Below are 21,798 nucleotides of genomic sequence, written 5' to 3' on the forward strand. Positions count from 1 at the left end.
GATTCAGGCTGTGTTTTGTATTACAGTTGTCAGTTTTGTTCTTTCTTTCTTTCTAGGAATCCAGCCACCAACAGCAAGTAACTCTGGTCAGAAGGCTACAGTTGCAGAGCAGGAATTATATAGGAGGTGAGGTGAAGTTTGAGGAAAAGAGTAATTTAGCTCCTTTTATGCTGTGAGATAGGCTAACTGCTTTTATTGTGGTGCGTCCTTTCATCTTGTCCAAAGCAGTATCTATTTATCTAGCTAACTACTTTCTATTATCACAATTTTTAGGTGATAATTAAGTACTCAACAGAGCTAAATATAACTAAATTACAAGCCTATATGGAGCTCAGTTTGCTGTTTTTGCCTGGGCTGTCTGTCAGTGAAAGCTGCAGGTCATGCTTGAAGTTTGTTGGACTTTTGAATTTCTGCCGATAACGGAGGGACTGTGAGCAGCTTTGTGCCAAATCGATTGTGCATTTGGGGTTTTGCCCTTGTCAAGGATTGTCCATGCTAAGCCATGACCTGGTGCCAGAAGTCAGCTGATCAACTTTTCTGTTTGTCTTTGGCACTCCTGTAGGTATGAGCAGGAGCAGGCCCTGGTTCAAGAGGAGCTGCTCCGGCTGGCCAAAAGAGAAAGGGAAGCAGCTGGTGAGGTGCTGAGTACTGCCCTTCAGCGGGAAAGGAGCAGCACCAATGAGGAGAGGAAGAGAGCAGCTCAGCTGGTGAGTAACGGCGTCCGCTACGTTCCCATGCGGGACTGACTGGAATCACTCTGCTTGAAGGGGTTCATTGAATGTCACTTGTATGTTGAGTTTAGAAACTGCTTTAGTCTGAAACACTGGTCTCCTCGTAACTCTACTCCTTGGCTTAGAGTGTAGTCAGCAAGCTGCACCAGTTGTCTCTCAGTGATTCTAAGGCCAGGCTTGCAGGGAATGGCACAAGCAATGACTGTGCTGAGAGCAGCCTGACCTGTGGGGGAAGAAGGATGAATGGTTAGTGTGCTTTGTGTGTATGGGCTTGTTATCTGAGACAGTGTGTTCTTTTAAACTGGCAAATGTATGAAACAAATGTATGCTTTTAAACTCTGCTGATCTGACCTGTCGTGAAACTTTGCTTTGTGTTCCTGGATTATGGTTGTGCAAGTACACAAATCTAAAAAAAAGAAAATCTTGGATATTTATCATCCTGGTAACAAAATGTACTGATACTTAATGCTCACTTGATACCATTTTATGTTGTGTTCTATTAAATACTGATTACTGTGCCAATGCTGTACTGCCTGTACACAGTACAGTATCTTACTGGAACTGCCACTTCTTCCTGACTTGCAGTGGGATGAGGTGTGACAGCAAGGTGGGGCTGTGCTTCCAGCTCTTGAGGTCAAACTGCCTGTTTGTGTAAACTGTGATGTTGAAAATCTTTGTTGAGAAAACTGGGCTGAGAATAATTCTCTTAGCCTAGTGCATACTGAAAGAACGGCTTAGGAAGAGGGGACAGACTTGAGCAATGCTTGTTGTCTCTGTGTTCTGTCCTACTGATCTCTTGCTTGCACTTGATTGAACTGAAGAATCTTTGTGTGTTTTTTTTTCTGTGTGCTGAATAGCAATAGGCACGGCTTGGCCAGGCATGTGATTTTTGCTGAGAAGCATTTTGAACTTACAATCATAGAACTGACTTAGGTTGGAAAGGACCTCAATGATCATCAAGCTGAATAATAATACCTGGGGGCTGAGTAAATAAAATTTAAGTGAAAATAACTGTGCAATGGTTTGGACAGAAGACCCTTCTGGCAGTAACCCATTTCTGACAGTAACCCATGGCAGATGCTTCTGGAGTGCATGAGAATAGAGCAGCCTTAAAGCAGTGCTTCCCACCTGTGTACCCTTGCAACTTCTGCCTTTCCGAGGTATAGAGACTTCTTTGATTAAAAGTTGTTTGATCACCTGGTGGTTAACAGTCGCATGCCTTCTGTGAATGTATTTGTGTGTGGGTTTGGGCCCATCAGTGCCTTCTGACCCTGTGTTCTGCAGCATGTGGCTGCATTTGTAGAGCTCTGAGGTTGCTCTTGAAGGCATAGCAGGAAACTTCTGCTTGCCATATTGTGCCCTACCCATGAGAAGTCTGCCTGCTTGTTGAGCTTTAGGATAGTGATGTCTGAGGCAGGCTGTTCCTCTGGGTCAGCAGACACAGAGTTAGCTCTCTTCCTACTACAAGGAGCCTTATGTTTATGAATGCCATTAGCAGCTCTGTAAAGAGAGGTGGGGGAAGCTAGTGGATTCAGTGGCCAGCCTAAAGATAAGGCGTGCCTCAGAAACAGAGGCCTGCCCTCCTGCAGTGGATACAGAGAGCTCTGAGAGCTGTGACTAACAGACAGGCAATAGTTGTGAAGTCTGAGGAAAGTACCTCTAAACTGAGCAGGGGGCTGACCTCCAACATACAAAACCTGTTCTGTTATCTGAATTAGTTTTTAATCCTGCAGTATCGCATGTCCAGGTACTGAAAACTTGATGTTGTGCAAAAATCTGATTAGACTCTTTCTGTGCAACCTGTAAAATGTAAGTATTGGCCATGCAGTCTGGTGCAAGACCAAGAAACTGTTAAATTTCATTGCTCTTTAACTATCTCTTGATCAGTCATAAATTTAAGACTCTTAAAAATGAAACAGTCCAGCCTGTCCTTCCAAAGATGAGGTAAAAGCTGCTGCTAGGTGTCTTGCGAAGCAGGAACTGTTTCTGTCAAGCTTTTAAAATTGTTAGGATCCCTATCAGGTTTGCTTTATCTCAGCTACAGTTTCCTTTCAGGCATGGTCACCTTATTCTGCTCAGTCCTGCTCGTATCTGCCCTTTGTCTTCCAGTATTTTCTTCCTTTATTTGGAATGGAGGTTGAATATTTTTGGTCACTCTTCTAGCTGTTTTCTAGCCCTCAAATATTAAGTAAATAATGGGTGTGAACTGCACTTCCATCTCATCTGTATCTGTCATCCCTCTGAGGCAGGAAAGAGTAGTGGCAGTAGGTGTACCTGGTGGTAGTCTGGATGCAGGTGGAATGGGAAATTCTCTGCTGTTTATAAAGGAAAGGGCTTTCAGTGTTCTTGTTTTTTGCTATGAGGGAAGCCAGAGGAAAACGGGACAACTCCCATGATGGAAATAAGTTGGTAATTTGCTTCTAACAGTGCTTAACTTTGTAACAATTGAACATCATGCCACATATCGTTAGGAAGGTTTGTTTTATTATTTCTACTTTGATGCTTGCAGTAAGATCCTGAGCTGTGCTGTGCCCTGCCTGTGTCACTTTGTCATGGCTGGCTTTCTCTGACAGTTGTCTCTGGCAGTGCTGCTATATTCTCCTTTTAACTTTACCACTTGTGGATCATAAATCCAAATACGATAGCTGTATTTTGAAATGATTTCATTTTGATTGTGCTGAACATAGCTTGTCGTTTAATCTGTTCTTTATGACTTCCATCCTTCCTTTTATTATTGGCAGGATCTTTAAGGCACTTCAGTGAGACTATGTATTGTGAAGTCCTGCAGAGAGCATGGCTAATGTTTGGTAGGGAACTTGCTGTCTGTTTCTGGGCCTTTCATGGTTTATAGGGTACAAATTAAAACTTGATCATCTTTTTTGTGAACAGTTCACTGGTTACAAAAGGATGTGGATCCTGTTCTACATTTTTCTCTTTTTTTTTTTAATAACTTTGAACAAGGTATTTAGGTTCTAGAGAGCTTAGGTTTTGACTAAAACTCTTTAATGCTTAAGAAGTTAACAACTGTAAGTAGAAACACTGCAGCATTGTCTTCACTTTGAGCAAGTGTGGCTTTTGGTGACACGTGTGGGACTGGCTCAGGCAGAAGCAGCCTGCTCAGCTGCTGCAGAACAGCTCTCACCAGTTTATATCAGAAAATGTTTTCTTTGTGCATCTCTGCAGGATCTCAGTGCTGGCTGGACTCTTCAGTAATTTAATACCACAAGTACTTGCAGGACAACAAGGGTGATAGGCAGGGTACTTCAGAGCAGGGCCTGCCCTGTGTGACTAATGCCTGTAGCATGCATGAAGTCTCATGTGCAATCCACAGGAATCAGTCTATCCATCTTTTTTCTGAACTCTAGTTTGAGAAACTTCTGAAGTTGTCACAGTTATTTAATTCCTTGGCTGTGTTGTGAATAGTCTTGCATTTTCCTAAACCTCGAATCATTCCTTTTTCATTTCTGATTAATCAAAACCTCATCTCTTAACTTCTTGCTGCTTCTGGCTTTTTTTTTTTTCTTACCAACAAAAGAAACTTTGCAAGCAAAGCTGCTCTTTTTTTTTTTTCTTTTCTTGGTTTTGTAATCTCCTAATGCTGTGCAATGTATGCACTGTGAGCTGTCGTCTCACAGCCGGTGACTCCCAGCCTGATGGCTTTTGCTGAAGCCTTTGAAACAAATCAATGTGGGATGGGGTTGGAGAAAAGCAGAAGCTGGTGGGGGGAATCCACACGATTAAGCGAAGACATCTCATTACTCCTCTAGAAAGGGAGGATTATAACTTATAAAATAGGAGGATCTCATTTAGGGGCCATGTGTGCCTGTGTTATCAGGACAGAGGGAGAGCAGATAGAATAAATGAAATTAATACTTTGAAAAGAAGCATTATGCGGATTTCAGAATCGAACTAATATGATTTGTGCAAAGTCCTGAAGTTCTTATCTCCCCATTTAATGCCCCTTGGATAATGGCTTTGTCAGAGTTATTGACCGAGGGTCATCGTCTTCCGTACCGCTTGGAAAAATGAACTCAGAAGTGGGATGATGGTAGGACAAACTTTGCACCATAATTAGCTGTTTCAGGCAAGACTGAAGGGCATCACTTGCTGTGCAAGAACAGACTGTTCACAGAGCCTGAATTGCTGGGAAGTCGTCCCTCGGGCTGCCGATGAGGGATGGCCGGCTGCTCCCAGCCCTGCTCTCTAGCTGGCTGGATGGCCGCCTCAGCTTTCTGGTGGCTCTTTGTGGTTTTGCTGGCCAGGAACGTGTGTGGGATGAAGTCCTTGCAGGCACCCATCCCTGGGTGTCCCAGCAGCCTATTTTAATTGGTCATAGGCAGCTGGATTCTTTTCAAACAATCTACTGCCCAGAAATAATCTGTTTGCTTTTCAGAGCCTCTCTTCATCCACCCCTGATTGGGGAAAGAAAGGTTGAAGGCAGAGTGCTGAGTGGGAATGCCTGTGGTTGGGTCAGCAAGTTTTGGTGTTGATGTGAGTGTGGGATTCTGAGCTTCAGGGCTTTGCACACAACATATGCTAGGTGTATGTGGTATGTACATGTTTAATGCATACCAGCTGGTATTTCCTTAGCCTGTTGGAAGGAATAATCCTATTGGCCCATTGGTGGAAAGGTTTCTTTGGTCTTCTGGTGACTGCTGAAGCTTCAAGCTCATCTTGCTTGTGTTCTTGCTTGTTATTGACCAGTGTTCCAGTTTAGAAGCAGCTGAACTGGAACTGAAAATGATTTTAGAAAGAGTGCTGAACCTGACTTAATTTCATTTGCTCTGTGTAAAGCTGGAGCTCAATTTCATCCTGGCTGGTTAACCCTTAAGCAGATATCTCTGGTTTACACTGTCATTTCTTACCATTGAGATAATGAGCTGTAATGACCAACTGAGCTCCTATAGTAGCACAGTGTTTGTGACAGCATGGGGACATCTGTGAGGTGAGGCTGTTGTTTCTGGGCTCAGGCCTCTATCATCACTTGTGGTTTTTTTCCCCTCTCCACGTGCATGAATGGATGCAGTGGAAGGCAGTGGTCCTGTCAGCCTTGCCTTATGGTTTGGGCACTGCTCATGACCTGGCAGTTCTGTTTGGTCCTATTTGCTCTATGCTTAAAATGTAACACATTGAGCTCAAACCAATCTGCTGCTAGCATATCTTGTTTTTCAGTCTTCAGTAGTACTTTCTGTGCAAGTTTCTTGATTGAAGCTTTTTTTTTTTTTTTTTTTAGTGGGTGAAACAGAATTAAATTTGAAAATATGGGCACTTAGTTTTAAATTATAGCGCAAAATGAGGGGAAAAATGGGTTACTTTTTTCATGTTTGATTTGTCATTGCTGTTACAGCGATTAGCAATGAGCAAATACACGTACTTACTGCAGGAATGACACCTCGCCTTAGGTTCATTTTTGTATTTTGTTTGGAGTATGTGATGCATCTTAGCTATTAGGACCTGAATTTGTAATTTGAGTGCTGCCAGTTGTGGAGGCACCTCCTTTTAGCAGGCTGGCTGTTTGCAGAGCGCTGACAGTCTGAGCTTGTATCCCCTTAGAGCATGCCAAACCAGCAGGGGGGGCTGCCTGGGCTCCTCCAGGTGCTGTTGTCTTGGGAAGGCAGTAACTTCTGCTAGTTTGGAGTTGTGACTCACATAAAACTTCAGGAGTAAATGTATGCCCCAATAGCTGAAATACTGTAGCAGAGGCAGGGAGTTCAGATCTTAACCTGTGGTGTCATAATTTCTGCTTCATTTTCAAATAGCCTTATTTTTTTTTAGGATTACGTTTAACAGTTCTTTGGGTCAGCCTTGGTAATTAACAGATGTGCAGTACTGCTTTACCTCTGCTAACGGCTGGTTCTGTCTCTGATGAGCTGTCTGCCATTAGGGGTATGGTTGAGTATTGTGGGTGCTTCTAATTAGCAGACAGTGACACACACCAAGTGCCAAAGGTGTTTCCAAAGAGTCAGACAGCCCTTAGTTCTGCAAGCTCTCTCTTTTTTTTTTTTTTGGGGGGTAATATTATTTTTTGACCTAAAAAAGTCTATTAAGCAGTAGCATTAATAAGGTTGTGTTCCACTTCTCTGCATTTTTAATGCCTGATACGGAGACCTGCTGTGTGCAAGGAAGAGTCGTCGTGCTTGGAAGCAGTCTGCAGTGCTTCCCTGGCTGAGGACTGCAGGCTTTTTTATCTCCATTTGTTGCTTCCTATGTTGCAGGCTATTGATAAGTGAATTAACTAGCTGGATTGCAAGTAGCTTCTGATCCTGTTCCTTTCATTCATCACTCTCGTTGTATGAGTTATGAAATGCTTTTCCAGTCTTTCCTTTGATGTTGATCAGTGGACTTCAAAGTTAGTGGCCTCAATCTGCAGCCTGTGAACGGGGCACCCCTTGTTTTCCTCTATGGTTGGTTTTCCTCTCTGTCTACTGCCTTCTGCTATGGAAGTGGGTGCATCTCTGCAGTGAAAGAATTCCTTCTTTGTATGAAACCATTGAACATTTAAGGAATTCCTACACAAAGTAATCTTGCAGTATTAGATGGTGAACTTCTGATCTCTGAAACACCAGTGATGTCTAAATTTAACTAAGAACAGCTGTAGGGAATGTTTATTCCTATGAAATAACATAAAAAAATAGTTATTTCTCCTTTTTCTCTTGAGGAAAGGCAAAAGTGTTATCTGGCTTAGGGGTAAGATGTGGCATCTTTTCTCCTTATTTTCCCTGCTACTGCTGCTATGATTTGTCAGACATTTTTATAGCATTTTTCTTGAACAATTTCCAATTTCTGCAGCTAGTCTTTTATCTCCTGACTCTGAAGGTTAATTTGTGTTCGGAGAGTTTTTGCAGATTTCAGCAGCTGATGGTCGTTTGTGAGCTTCTCATTTTTGTAGTCTCTTGGGCTAAGAGACCTTATCACAAGGTTGGCCTCTTTAAATCCTACAGCTGCAAGAAATTGAAGTTGTCTGTGGTGCTGCCTAATTCCCCTCTCTTGGCTCCAATTCTTCTCTCCCCCAGTTTCACATCTTTTTGTCTACTAAGTTCATATATTACACAGAAACTTCCTCCAGATTCATTTATTCTAATTAAGGGTTACTGGAAAGCCATCCTGTCATTTAAGAAGCGAAAGATAGGATTAGCCTTCCTTTTCTTCCTATGACCACATACTACACTCAGGAATGCATTAAGGTGTTGTAGTAGGTTTTGCTTTCCTTTGAGCCTGTATTGTGCAAAAGTGTTATCGTGGAATGAATTTGTTGTAGGTATGAAGGCAGAGAGTGTTACAACAAGCTTGTTCCCACTAGCTTGGTTAAACTTTATTTTTGGATTATAATTTTGCTTTTCTCTTCTCTGTTCTTGGGATATTGCATACAATGAGGGCAGTGAGGCACAAGCTGCCCAGAGAGGTGATGGGTGCTCCATCCCTGCAGACAGCCAAGGCCAGGCTGGATGGACTCCGAACACCTGATGGAGCTGTGGGTGTCCCTGTTTGTTGCAGGGGAAATGGACCAGGTGGCCTTTAGGGGTCTCTTCCAACTCAAACAATTGTATGATCTAGCTGATAATTTGGTTACACTTTTCCAGTATTTGTTGTATTCTGTCTACAGAGTGATGGTGTTTGAAACCTGAATTGATGATCCTTAGGAAGAAGGTTAAAAATTTTCTTGATGCTTCAGAAATGAAGTGTTATTTCAAAAGAGAGCAAGATAATGAGCTTAAAGGGCTACTATAATAGCTAGGCAATAAGTTTGCAGTGAGTGGAAAACAGTAAGTTTGCAGTGAGTGGATGTTGCACTCAGATGTGAGGTAGGTGCCCTGCCACTGGATATCATTTCTGTCATTCCTTGAACACCATGAGAACTTAATTTGATGCTTCTGCCTTGCCTTGGAGCCTCAGTCTGTATGTCTTGGAGTGACCCTACCTGGCAGTGGAGAGGGTGGTTAGGAAGATGCTCATACCTGAGTTGGGGAGAGCATCGTGCTCTGGGGATGCTAAGAGAGAAAGGCTGGATCTTGGTAAGAAAGTCTGACGAGTGTCTTAAAACAGCTGTTTAAATGAGGCAGAATAGGAGGAGGGATATAGATAGTGTATTGATAAGGTGTTCAGTTAGTCAGCTTCCTAGCAGCCTGGAGCACTACCCGTGTGTACAGCACAGCCCTGTGGGGTGTCCCAGTGGGTTCCTGTGCTGCAGCTGCTCGTGTAACAGGTGGGCTTCTCAGACCCTGGATAGAGCAGCTGTGTCCTGATCAGAGGCACAGCTCCTCAAATCAAGTGTCTTTCAGCAAGGCTCCAGTGCTAGCTGAGTGTACATGGTGTGATGAGAGAAATCAAAATAAGCACCGATGTTATTTCTTTAACGTTCTTCAAAGATGAGAAGTGAAGCAGTCTGATACAAAGAACAAATTTCACTGAGGCTTTTCCCAGTTCAGTTGTACCCTCCGCTTCTGCTGGGCTTCCTAAAACCTGCCTCTGTTCGCTGATGAAGTTTATTTTTGTCCTTATTTGCTTCCCTCTCCCTCTGCCTGTTCCCCAAACTGCAGGGGTTGGCTCTGCTGCTGCTCGCTGGTGGTGTTATCAGCTGTGTGTGCAGAGGGTGAGATTGCAAGCGCCGCTGTTCTCTGCGATTCTAAGTATCAGACAATGTTTTACACGGCGTCCCATTCTCTAGCTGGCTGGTTGGACATGATGTTGGTACCTTATCTTCACGCTGACACACACTGGACATTAATAGAAATACATTGCTGAGGAACATGTGTGGAATTTCAAGCAGGCTGTCTAGCTGTGCTTTAGATAGTCTATTGTGTGCTTAACCTCTTGGAAGAGGTTTTGATGAGAAATGCATTATGTTAACTCTTGGGCAGCTGGGTGGACTCTCTTAGAGTTTCTTATTACACTCAGCATAATATCTTCCTAATTGCGTGCGGCTGATGGATTTTGGAGTTTCAGCAGTTTTAAGCCTATCTTTCCACAAGCAGCATTCCCACTTCCTAATGCAAATTCATAGAGTAGAAATAGCTATGCATGCTGCTTGTGGGGAGGGGGACCAGAAGGGACTGAGCTGCCAGCAGCCTCATTTATCTTTGTCTGAAGTCTGTCCCTGCATTATTTTTGGCTCTCTGATTGACTCGCATCAAGTAAAAACATGACGTGGATGCCATTGCTGCTATTTGCCAGGAATTCCTTCTGCTTTTGGAACACCTCAGAATTTTTATTGTTTACTTTGTGCTATATACGTATACTTTCTGTACTTATTTGTTATGAGCATCTGCAATTACCTCTATTATTTATGAGTACTGAGTAAAACATGATGGAGAGCAGCTTCTTAAAAGGAACTGTACTAAAGGAGAGGAAGTGAGATTATGACTTTCTCTTTGATTTTTTTTTTTTTTTTTAAAGACAATGAAAATAGAACACCTGCAAGGCTATGAGGGAGAGAAGGAATTGGAGAACTAGCTGGCTTTTTCTTTGTATCTGAATGTCACACTGGGGGCTTTTTATCCTCAAAGATACTCAAAGATGATGATGGACAAACTTGAAGGATGACGCTCTATGAGTTGAGAGTAAAAGCTGATCAAACAGATGGATAGAGAAGGCCTATGTATAATTAGTGTCCAAAAGTAAAAAGCTCCAGTTTAATACTTGCCCAAATAGTACATTAGACTAAGGATACATTTGTTAAACAACCAGTGCTCTTGCAATTAGGAGTGAGCGCTTGCCGTGTATGTTCACTGTATCTTCAGCTTAATGCTTTTGCTGTGAAAATGTTGCTGCCTAGGAAATAACTTGAAGCCTCTTTCTTTTTCTGTGCACATAAGCTCATATGTCTTCTCTGTCCTTTTCCCTTCTCTGTAGCCTTCAAGCAGAATGGATTTGTTCCTCAGTGTTCATCTTGCTATAGCTATAGTAATTTGGCAATGTCAGGCTGAAACTGTCTCCGCTCTGTAGTTTCTGAATGTCCAGTGCACAAGTGGCTCCTCACAAAAGATGTTCTCTTCCCTGTTGCAGACCTGAGCAATCGGTCACTTTGTATTTTCCTATGATATGCTGTCCTGTTCCAACAGCTAAATAAGGGAATAGGAGTTTGGGGATGCTTTTTATTTTTTTTTTTCCTTCTCAAACAACAGAACCGTATTTGTGTTGCAATTAAACACTGATATTTCTTATAACCCATTCCTTGATTTTTATTTTTTTTGGCAGAGTAAAATATATATATGTATATTTTTTTAGGAACAAAACTTGAAAAAAGCACAAGAGACTTAAACTGCAAAGCAAACTAAATCTTCAAAGATAATGAATATCAGTCCAGCCTGTAGTTTTCTGTCGTTGAGGAAGTTGCCCTTCCCACCTCCGATGCCATTTCCTGCTCAAGGCTCAGCATTTGGAGTGTAACTTTTCAAAGCTTTATGCTACTAGAGTTTATCATAGCAGGTTAAAAACCTTCTTGCTTGTGATATCCTGTTGGAGGGTGACCTGGAAGGGGTGATTCTCTGCGTTCCAATAAGAGCTTAATGCTGTTTCTTTCCTGGTAACAGAAGTGAGATGCGTCAACACCTTTTGCTTCTGAACAGCTGGCAGATAATCTGCAGCTGCCAGGCTCTCAGGTCGCTGTGGCCTTGTTCCAGATGCTGTGGAAGGTACAATTGCAGTCTTGAAGCTGTTAACAGCTACCTGCATTTTCTTTTCTTTACGGTAGCCTAGATGTAATTTGCCAAGTTCTATGCATCTGGGGCAAAAATTGAGTTTTCATTGTAATTAATCTGGAGTATCAGTTTGTGCTCGAATTAAGTGAAGCCATTAGCCCTGCTTAGGCTCTAATGTCGTTTTTGGGAGCAGGCTTACTTTGGAAGGTTAATAAGGAATGTGTTAAGGCACCTGGAGGGAAAGGAGCTCTAATGGTCGTAGCTACCATTCTCCTTTGTGTGGATGGGACTAGTGGTTGGTAAATGCTGTTTCAGGCCTTTCCCATGGTGGCTGTTCCCTTAGGAAAGGAAGTAGTTCAAGGGGTACCTTGGGTCTTCTTCAGATGGAATTAGAGCAGTTAGATGGAAGACTTTCTTCAACACAGCCTAACATAAACTCGTCTTAACTTCAGTGTTTTGTCGTCAAATATCTTGGAGGTAAGTAATGGTAGATGGCAGATTTGTCCAATTGCATGTGTACGTGCAAGAGCAGACCAAGCTCTGCCCTTATGCTGTGTTCACGTTTAGCAGTTAAATCTGTCTTTTGCACATGAGATATGCCTCACTGGCATTCTTAAGCTGCAGTGAAAATTGACATCTTTGTTTAGAAAAAACGAAGCCCTTCAGTATCAAACCAGTCTGCTGCTGCTCATCGGCCAGCAGATGTTGCTGTTGAGCTTGGTTAGGTTTCAATGTTGAGTTCAGCAAGTCATTTGCCTATTTTAAGAGCTGTAATGCAGACAGATTTGAACTTAAATTTCCTGCTTGATAATTCCAGTCATCTACTGGCAAGTCAATACAGTGGTACATCTTGTATACTTGTGAGCGTGGATAAAAGAACTGATATTAGAATGTCTTTTCTGATCTGTACGTTATTACTGTTGTTTTTTTTTTAATTTCAGTATTGACTCTGAATTCTTAAATTTCTCACTTTCAGTGAAGCAATTCTTTTTTTTTTGAAGGAAGGAGTTTGGCTTTTCATGTGAGTCTCTAAAATGAGTTGGTGCAAATGGAGTCTAATAAGCAGCATTTCCTCATTAATAACGCTTTAAATTTAGGATCTGGGAGAAAATCTGTTACATTCCTTGAGTAGAATCTGGGAGACGAATTATGGATTTTCTTGGGGTCAGAACCACTGCTCTGCCTGGGCTGCTCTGTGTGCTGATCTTGCAGACTGTTCTTTGGGATGTGATTCTAGGTGTAGCACTCCTTGTGACTGGCGATTTTTGAAATGCATTTTGGTTGCCTGGCAGTACTGATATCTTCACTGATATCTTCACTGAGCTCATTTGTTTTTTCCTACTGTCAAAAGCAGTTTCAAAGAAGCCTCAAGAATTTCCAGAAGGTGGCAGTGGAAGGACACCCACAATGGCTCTGCCAGGAATTGGCCAGGAACTGCTGAACTCTCAGATTGCCTGCATACCGATGAAACGTCTCGAAGTTTTTACTTATTTGTTTTCATTCTGACTCTAGCTTCTCCTGGAATGACTGTAATATTTTTCAGAATGAGTTTACCCTGTGTGTTGCAGTCCATTGGTTTCTGTGGAAATACATCACTTAGAATTGTGAGGGCGCTGCGTGCTGACACAGTTTACAAACTGGAAATCTGTGTTGAGTGAACCTGCTTCTGTCTTCTCACCGCTCTTGCCAGGATGTGTTGTCTCACTGAAATGCATGGCAATAGCAGCTTGGGAGTTTGCTGTGTGCTCAGGCTGCAGAGAAAGGACAGGGTGGTTGTCAGGACTACAGGTTCCTACACAAAGGAAATGGGATGTTCCTAACCACCTCAGATTCCTCTTTGGTCTCCAGCACTCTTGTTTACATTAGTACTTTTTGGAGGGGTAAATAGCTGCTGCTGACAGCAGGTTTGGTCTTGGAAGTGGTGGGAGGACAGCAGTAGATGCTGTCCTAATGATGTCTCATGCGTGATATCTATGCTGCCTCCATTCCTCTGATCCTCTTGAAGAGTTGCTGCTTTGACCTGTGTCCTAGCTCTCTAATCCTGTGTAATCTATGAAGCTAAGCATGCTTAAAACAAAAAAAAGTTACCCGTTTGATTATGTGCAGACTGAGAATGCCTGTACTGAAGAAACAGTGAAGTTTAAGCAGAAGTTAGAGATGTAGTGAGGTGGAGTTGGTTTCTTCTCCCGGGTAACAGAGGTAAGGCAAGAGGTAATGGCCTCAAGTTGCACCAGGGCAGCTTCAGGTTGGGTTGCAGGAAAAATTTCTCTCGGAAGGAGCAGTAATGCATTGACATAGGCTGCCCAGTGAGATGGTGGAATCACCGTCCCTGGAGGTGTTCAGAACTGTGGAGATGTGACACTGAGGGACATGGTTAGCAGGCATGGTGGGGGTGGGTTGGCGGTTGGACTGGATGATCTTAGAGATCTTTTCCAACCTTGATGATTCTGTGATTCTATGTGTGTGCTGTGCTGTTCTGAAAGAAGTATCTTGGGTCAGTCTTTACTGATATTGTTTCTGACTGACTTGAGTGGTTTGGAGTTTAAAACAAAGGTGATCTAGCTGGCCTCGAACAAAATGAATTGTTGCTGCTTTCAGAGCAGAATCTTCTCTTGAGAGAGAGAAGTTGGTGGTTGGCTTGGATCCCTGCAGATTTTTAGGGAGGAGATTTGTATCTTTTCATCTGTTTTCAAGAGGGAGAAACAAGAGTTATAAAAACCACTTAAAGGTTCAGTTAAGATTTATTCTGGCTGCATAACTGCCTCCCATAATAACTTTAATATGCATCATCCTGAAACTCCTAATTGGCCCTAGTGTTGGCAGGGCTTTCAGACCCCGCAGAATCTCCAATGTTCAGCAGCTTTTAGGAAGGAATGTAGCCAGAGGAGCACAAAAGATGAAATGGCTGCCTTTATAAATCCTAACTGACCTTGAGAGTCCTTGTTGTAATGAGCAGGAAGATGCTGTGGAGAGCCATCTAGACAAGAGTGGTGGTGGAAAGCTGTGTAGGAGTGCATTTGGTGAGGTGGGAGGACAGGCCCAGGAGACCTCATGGACTTGGTGAGAGAAGAGGGTTTTCTTAGGGTCAAGCACCTACTCGTCCTGTTGTTTCTCTTGTTGACTGGAGCCTTGCCTGTATTGGCACTGATTAAAGGTGATTTGTCTGGTGGCTGTCAGTGGGGGGTGAGCTGTGGAAGGCTGGCAGGATTGCATTAATTTGACCCATAGGAGCTGGTGCCTTTGCCTAGGAAATGATCCCAACCAGTGGTCCCCTCTAGGCTGGCAGGTCCCAGGATGGCACTCACTGGATCAGTCGGAGACTGAAATTCTCTTCAGCTCTTCCTCTGCTCCCTCCATCCCTGGGGCTGAGGTGGGAGCTGGCTGTTACGATACTGTATTGTTTTTGTGAATGACAGCGGGTTGTCATTGTCTCCCTCCTGGGCTGTTAGTCAGGAACCTTTTGCAGACCCTAAATTCTCTTTAAAACAAATCATTTGGCTTAGTTTATTTCATTCCATTAAGTAATTTCACTGCTAATGCATAATTATCTACAGCAGTGACACTCGTCTATGCTTTAATTATCGCAAAGCTGCACAATTCCCCCTCCCCCCTGCCTGGAAGTTGTCGCTTGTGCAGGGTGGTTTTGCAGAGATAAGTGTGTAATAACATGGCAGTGCTTTGGGCCTCACAGTACTCAGGCAGTTGCTGATTACTAAATGTAGGCAATAGAGAAAGGGAAGATTTTGGTCTCTGTCTTCTGTTAGTGGCTCTTACTGAAGTGGCGTGAGATATTGGAAAGGAGGAAGCTTATCAGAATACAAGCTTGAAGATAAACATGTGAGCAAATGCTGATTGGAGGAGTTACGCTTGCAGGTCTTGGGAAAATTTGGAAGCGCAAGTATTTGTTTTTCTTCTGAAGAAACTTAAGAAGTGAGGTGACCGTGATCTTGGGCAGCAGCCCAGGAGCCCTGGCTTTGTTTGAGAGAAAATCCTGCTATTTCTTTTTTTCTTTCAGCCTTCAAGTTTCCAACTCTGTTTTCTGTAAGCACCCTCTCTGAGCACAGAAGAGCCCAGTAGAAGTCTTTGATCCAGTCAGTCATTATGAGGAAATGCCACTGAGACACAAGTTGTTTACTCCTAAGTTGGGAGAGGATAGGTAGCTGAGTGAAATACCTGCTGTTTCTTAACACTGTGCTCTCTCATCTGGTAAGGAGTGTTTTTTGTTAGTGGAGAAGATGTGGTCAGTCCTTTGCAAACAAAGGACAAACAGGCAGTGTCAAACCTGCGTTGCTAGAAGGTGAAGGTCTAGGAACAAAATGTTTTTTTTGAGACTTCAAAAAATCTTGCAATATCTGAATGAAGAAAAAGCTAGAGGGGGCTCGTGATTGTGCTTGCCCTGTTTCACAAAGCTGAGAGAAGTGGATTATAGATGCCTTGTTTAACTTGCAGTGATGCCCTGAGGCTTGTGGATGAAGAGAACCTGGAGCAAGTGTCGTAAAGATAGCAAACTATGCGAGGGACCAGACAGAAGTGAGGACAGCATAATGAGGCAAGGTCCGTTCATTATCTTTTAGTGGATGGAAATGAGGCCGTTTATTGGTGTTATCTGCTGGCAGAAATGTTCTGCCAGGTACCTTTGTGTAGAATGCTGACCAAGATGTGCAATACAGAATTGTGTTCCAGTTTCCATGCAGACAATCCATAGGAGTGAAATTACTCTCTTACATTCAAAAGCATTGAAATCTTTTCTCTGTATTGTTATGATGAAAGCCAGTTTCTGGTTGCTGACTGGCAGGAATGAGGAAGGGAGGAATGTACAGCTTGTGTTACAACTTCCTCAGTCTCCATGTATCTGCTGGGCTTGGCTGGCAGCACATGCACCTGTTAAAGCAAGATTTCTTTGGCCTAGAGGTATGCTGTCTATTTTCTTTGGCCCAAGGATGTTGTCTTATGCCTCACTGGAGGACTTCGCAGCTTGCTGATCTTTAACTCCATCAATCATAGGCTTGTTTTCTCTGGTACTTATTATTGATGTTTTATGTATGTACTAGATAAAACAAGCTGGCATATGGTGGTCAGTTTAGCTTTCTTCCTCTCAGGAAAGGCTATATTAAAGACTGTGCTTCCTACAGGAACTTATATTCTCACCTTGGTGAAACTTAGTCACTCAACTGTCTTTCCAGAAAGCTAAACACCGTTGCCCAGCTTCTAGATGTTTCTTCTGTAATCCATGGATTACAATGGCAACGTATGCTTATGTTTAAAGATTTTAAAGGTGGCAGAATGAATCCTGGAACAGGTGCTTGGGCTTTTGCTTTTGCTCAGAGCATGCTGGAAAACCCTCTCAGAAAAGCATAAATACTGCTTTACACACATGGCGAGGGGATGGCGTGGGCACCCTGTGAGAGCACCTGGGGAAAGTGTAAATGATTAAAATCAGTTGTGTGTGTTTGTGGGGAATGACAAAATAAACATACGCTGTAGAGCCTGAGGATGTGCAAGAATAGTGGGGCTGAAGGAGAGAATAGCACTGCCTGGATTTGTGTGTGTATGTAATGCTAACAAACTCAGGAGGCAAAAGCAGGTGTGGAAAGAGAGGATCCCAGCCTGGCAAGTCAGCTGCCAGTGTGGCTGATGATTAATTGCCCTTTTTAAATTGCAATTATGTCAGTCATGGAACCCGTGAATATTAATTCCCAATTTGCTGCTTGAAAAATTGAACAATGATGAGATGGATCCATTTTACTGATGTCTCAAAAGTGGGCTAAGTGCTACAGCTAGAAGTAATGAGAAGGTATGCTGCTATGACTGTTTGCGTTGCTTTGTGTCTGTCTCACCTCTTTTTCTGTATTTCTGTTCCTTTCTTCAGAATCCTCTCAGTGCTTGCAGCAGACTTTCCACGCTGATGTTAGTAGGTGGCCAGCTGGCAGTGGAGTGAGTTAACACTGCAGGCAATGTTAGTTACCTGGATTTGGTAGATGGCTTTCCACTCTTGGTTGCTGCTTCAGGAGTTCCTTACAGACTTAAGAATGAAACAGGGATTTTAAAAAAAACCAAACATATCTGTTGATTGCTGCTCCATCTCTTCCTCTTCCTCTCAGATGTGTGTAACTTCTCATTCTGTTATACTCAGATCTGAGTTAATTTTCTTGTGTCCTTGGAAGGATATTACCAGGCAAGCATTGCTGCACTGTGACTGCTTTCCCTTCCATAATCTGCACAAAGACGTGAATGGTGGAACTACTACTATTTTCTGTAGCTGCAGAACAGAAAAGCCCCAACCCCAGCACCCTCTGTCTAGTTCTTGGTGTTTTTTCAGTGTTTTCAAACTACTGTGCCTTTCTTCTAAGGGTTTTCTAAGCCTTCAGTTATAAGTGACTTTAAATGCCCATGTATTTCATTGTATGCTTTTCAGGTTTTGACTTTTGATTTGTAAGAAGCAGAATTATCCAGTGGAAATTGTATGAAAATTCAGTCTTCACTATTTGTTCTTCTTTCAGTTGTCCATTTTGTGTGACAGGCAAAAGGTGACTGCTTCCTGACTAATTCTCAGAGTGGAGCTATTGACTAGACAGCTGAAATGGGCATGTAAACGACAGCTTATGACTTGGTATTGGCAGAAAATGAGACTAACCAGGTGAATGTTCTGAAATTGGTGTAGCTTTTTCTACCTGAAGCGATGCTCCTTCATTTTGATATCCTTGGTGTTGTGTGTACAAAAGGCCTTGCAGGAGAACCATGCATCCATATTTAGGAATATCATTAGTTTGTTACTTTGGATCAGTGTTTAGTGCTCAGCTTCATAAAGCACAATCATTATAGTTCAGTTTAGCCATTCATCAGTACAGTTACTTCCCTGCTGAATTAAAGGTGCTGCGTGGTAACCTCTATGGAAGCAAAGGATTGGACTTGAAGGCTATGCGTTCTGTGTTCAGTGTGCTGGGGAAAGCCTAGGAGACAAATGGCTGCAGCAGGAAATAGGTTAATTAAGAAAGAAAAAAATCAGGTTTTGCTTAGTGTTGCCCTTTCTTGGAGGAAAGGCACAGGGCAGACAGTTCAGCTGACATCAGTAAATACTTCTCTCCACCAGGTTCAGGGCTTCCTTCTGACTTCTGTTCTCCCCACTTCTCAGCTCTCTTGTTTTCATTGGACCCTTTCCTTGTGGAAAGCTCTAAGCAGTCTTGTATTGCTACTATTGCCCTTAGAGATGGAAATACAGTTCATTTTATAAAACAAGTATGTTGAATGGAAGGCTGTTTAACTACCAATGTAGCTTCTTGTCACTGTTCCTGTGGGTGTCATTTGTATCCTCATCCTTCCTGCGGTAAGTGTACGTGGCCAGGCAGGTTGCCATCAGAAAGTAAAGGTGTTTTGGAACAAACCACGCTCACCATCGCTGTTGTGTCAGTGCTTTTCAGTTGTTAGGGACTGCTGATGGAAACTAAAACTTGAAATGGCTCTGTGTGAAGTAAAGAAATGACTGTAGCTTGTAAGGTGACTTAAAGGGGCAAGTGGCACTGTGTGAGGCTTGGGAGCAGGAGGGAGGATGTCTGCCTTTGTGTGTAAATGTGTTTTTCAACGTGCGGTTTTACTTTTTCCCTTTTCCCCAACACGATATCAGTAAACCTTGTCCTTCTTTCTTGGCAATGCCAGTGCTTGTGATTTCAAGGTAAGCCCTGCTTCCTCTAGGACTGTGCTCTGTGAGGCTCCTGCCTGTACTGCTCCAGCACTGTGTGGCATGGAGATGTGGGGGCACAGGAGGGCCCTGCTGCCTGCCCACCTGCCCCCCATCTGTTTTGTCAACAGAAAGAGCTTTGCAGAGCGGAGCAATATTTTGCAATTGAGTTTCTCTTTTGAAGACTCTCTGATGCTAATGTTGATTTAATAAGGTTCTCTCGTTCTGTCTCCTTGCTTAATTTGAAATGTCTAATTTTGTGCTTCACAGTTCTGAGCACAGAATTAGTGAGGGAAGAAGAGCTGGAGGCAGGAGGAGCAGAGTGCCATGCCAGGAGTTGCCAGAGGAGATTGATTCAATAGAATGAGAAGGTGCAAAAGGTTATATGGCCACAGCTCAGCAACGTGTTGGTGGTACTAATGAGAAGGAAAGCTTGGGCCTTTTAGGATGTTGTAAGGCCCCCGTAGGTGTATAACCAACACTAAATGGAAAATGGAGTGCAGGAGCATTGGTTCTTTGAGTGGGTTTTTCTCTTGATTTTTTTACATATGTGGTGTGTGTGTGTGTACATATATAACATGACAGGAAAGTTATTACTGTGAGATAAATATGCTTTTAAAGGTTTTTATTCTAAAGGTTGTTTTGCTAAGTGTGGCGTTTACTTTTGGAAATACTGAGAGGTTATGACAGATAGTGAATTTGATCTTGCTGATTTATTTTGTGGATGGATGCTTTAGTTTTATGTGAGCAGAAGAAGTTATTGACATCCCTGAATTATTGTCATCTTAAGTTCCTATGTTACTCTAGAGATAAATGTAAATTCTTCAATACCACAATGCAAAAAGATTAGCTAAAATATCGTACAAACCACAGTATTAAGACAAGCTTCTTCCTTTTGCTTCCTGTGTTGTTAGTTTACCTTTTCTGTGCCTCTTAGGAGATCTATGCAGCAGAGTTGACTTCTGATTTGCTTCTTGCTTGATTTGGATGACCAGTCTTCTTACAACTGGGTGGGCAGTGTAAATGAGTACAAGTTGTGTTCAGCTCAGTTTTATGAAAAGCTGCCAGCATGTTTCATTGAAAACCTCATTAAATCACAATTAAATCTACAGGAAGAAGTAGACCATCACAGTGAACACTTGATTGATGGGGTTTATAGCTTTCAGTGCTTGCAAGGGGAATAAGCTTCTTTCTGCTGGGGTTCATGGAAGGCTGTGGCAAAGACTCACCACAGAATTACCAATAGTCTGAACAGAGCACTGGAAGCTGCCCTTGGACCTTATCTGCTCTCTTCAAACGCCTCAAAGGTGATTGCAGTGAGCAGGTTTGGTCTCTTCTCACTGGTGACAGGACGAGGGGAAATGGCCTTAAGTTGCACCAGGGTAAGTTTAGGTTGGATATCAGGAAACACTTCTTTACAGAAAGGGTTGTTAAGCACTGGAATAGGCTCCCCAGGGAGGCTGTTGAGTCATAATCCCTGAATGTGTTTAAAAACCATTTAGATGTGGTGCTCAGGGATGTGATTTAGCAGAGGGTTGTTAGGGTGGTATGGTCAGGGTGCGGTTGGACTTGATGATCTTTAAGATCTCTTCCAACCTGAGCAATTCTATGATCTCTGCCTCGGTTTCTTCTATCCCATGGCCTTGGTTAGATATGTTTCCCTTTCTTGTCCTAAACTCCTGTAGAATGTAGTTCTCACCTCTTTTCCTTCACACGCTGTTTTTTTAGGGAGAGAGGTAATGGCTTCAAGTTGTGCCAGGGGACTTTCGCGCAGGATATTAGGAACAATTTCTCCTCATAAAGAGCAGTGATGCACTGGCACAGACTGCCTGGGGAGAGCTGGAGTTGCCGTCCCTGGAGGTGTTCAAGAACCATGGGGATGTGGCACTGGGGGATGTGGTTATGGGCACGGTGGGGATGGGTTGATGGCTGGACTTGATGATCTTAGAGGTCTTTTCCAACTTTAATGATTCTCTGATTCTTAGTAGGAACTGAACTTATGTCCTTGCTTCTGGACTGTACAGAGTCATTTCAGGCATTTGGCTGTAGAGTGCACTTGTTCAAGGAATCCTGCACATGAAATACAGTTGCAGTGCCAACCGTTGGTACAGATTCTAAATTAGCCTGAACCTATCTTTCAAGATTTCTTTTTCCGTTCCTTTCAGGGCCCTTAGTGACAGGCCTTCAGGAATATTTGTCAAATCACTTAGAAGTCTGGTTATTTCTAGTCTACTGCACTGGTCATCTTATTTGATCAATAAATCAATCAACAGGTTCTAAAAATTACTTTCATTGACTTTAGAGGTGTAGTGTACAAAAGGAGCTCACAAAGTAAATGACTGTGTGCTCTAACTCTAATTAGAGGGCAAACAGTGTGGAGATATGTTTGTAAATAGTATCTAGCACAATAAATAGAGCAATCTGTCTTTAGGATTCTGCGATGCTGTGAGCTAGATTGACTCTTTCAATTTGCAAACTCATGAAGCATGGATCTTGGCTCTGTCAGGTCATCTAACTGCTATATTTAGAGCACACAGTGTTTTAAAGCTACATTTCAGGCTTCTTGCGTTTGATCAGAAGTCCTAGGAATAAACGCTTTGGTTCCATGTGGTTGCATGTGGCATCCTGTTAAAGCTTCAGGAGCTCCAATGAGAAGGAAGCATTAAAATTGTTTTAAATAAAACTGCTCAACTCTTCCTGCTGCACTCAGTCTATCCTCTCCTCCTTGCCATAGCAGTAACACCTGGCTTGAGGT

General features: G+C 42.8%; 1 protein-coding gene across 4 annotated transcripts in view; it reads left to right on the forward strand.

Annotated features, from left to right (window-relative positions):
- The window catches only part of CHCHD6 (coiled-coil-helix-coiled-coil-helix domain containing 6), a 100,972-nt gene that overhangs the window by 2,188 nt on the left and 76,986 nt on the right, over positions 1-21,798 (forward strand). For all 4 annotated transcript variants that reach the window (XM_052679268.1, XM_052679266.1, XM_052679267.1 and 1 more), the window contains exons 3-4: positions 57-126; positions 563-707. In XM_052679268.1, coding sequence (XP_052535228.1) covers positions 57-126; positions 563-707 — 215 coding nt within the window. The remainder of the gene's footprint in view (positions 1-56; positions 127-562; positions 708-21,798) is intronic.

The sequence above is a fragment of the Tympanuchus pallidicinctus genome, unplaced genomic scaffold (assembly GCF_026119805.1).
Source record: "Tympanuchus pallidicinctus isolate F22 unplaced genomic scaffold, pur_lepc_1.0 scaffold17, whole genome shotgun sequence".
Lineage (NCBI taxonomy): Eukaryota > Metazoa > Chordata > Aves > Galliformes > Phasianidae > Tympanuchus > Tympanuchus pallidicinctus.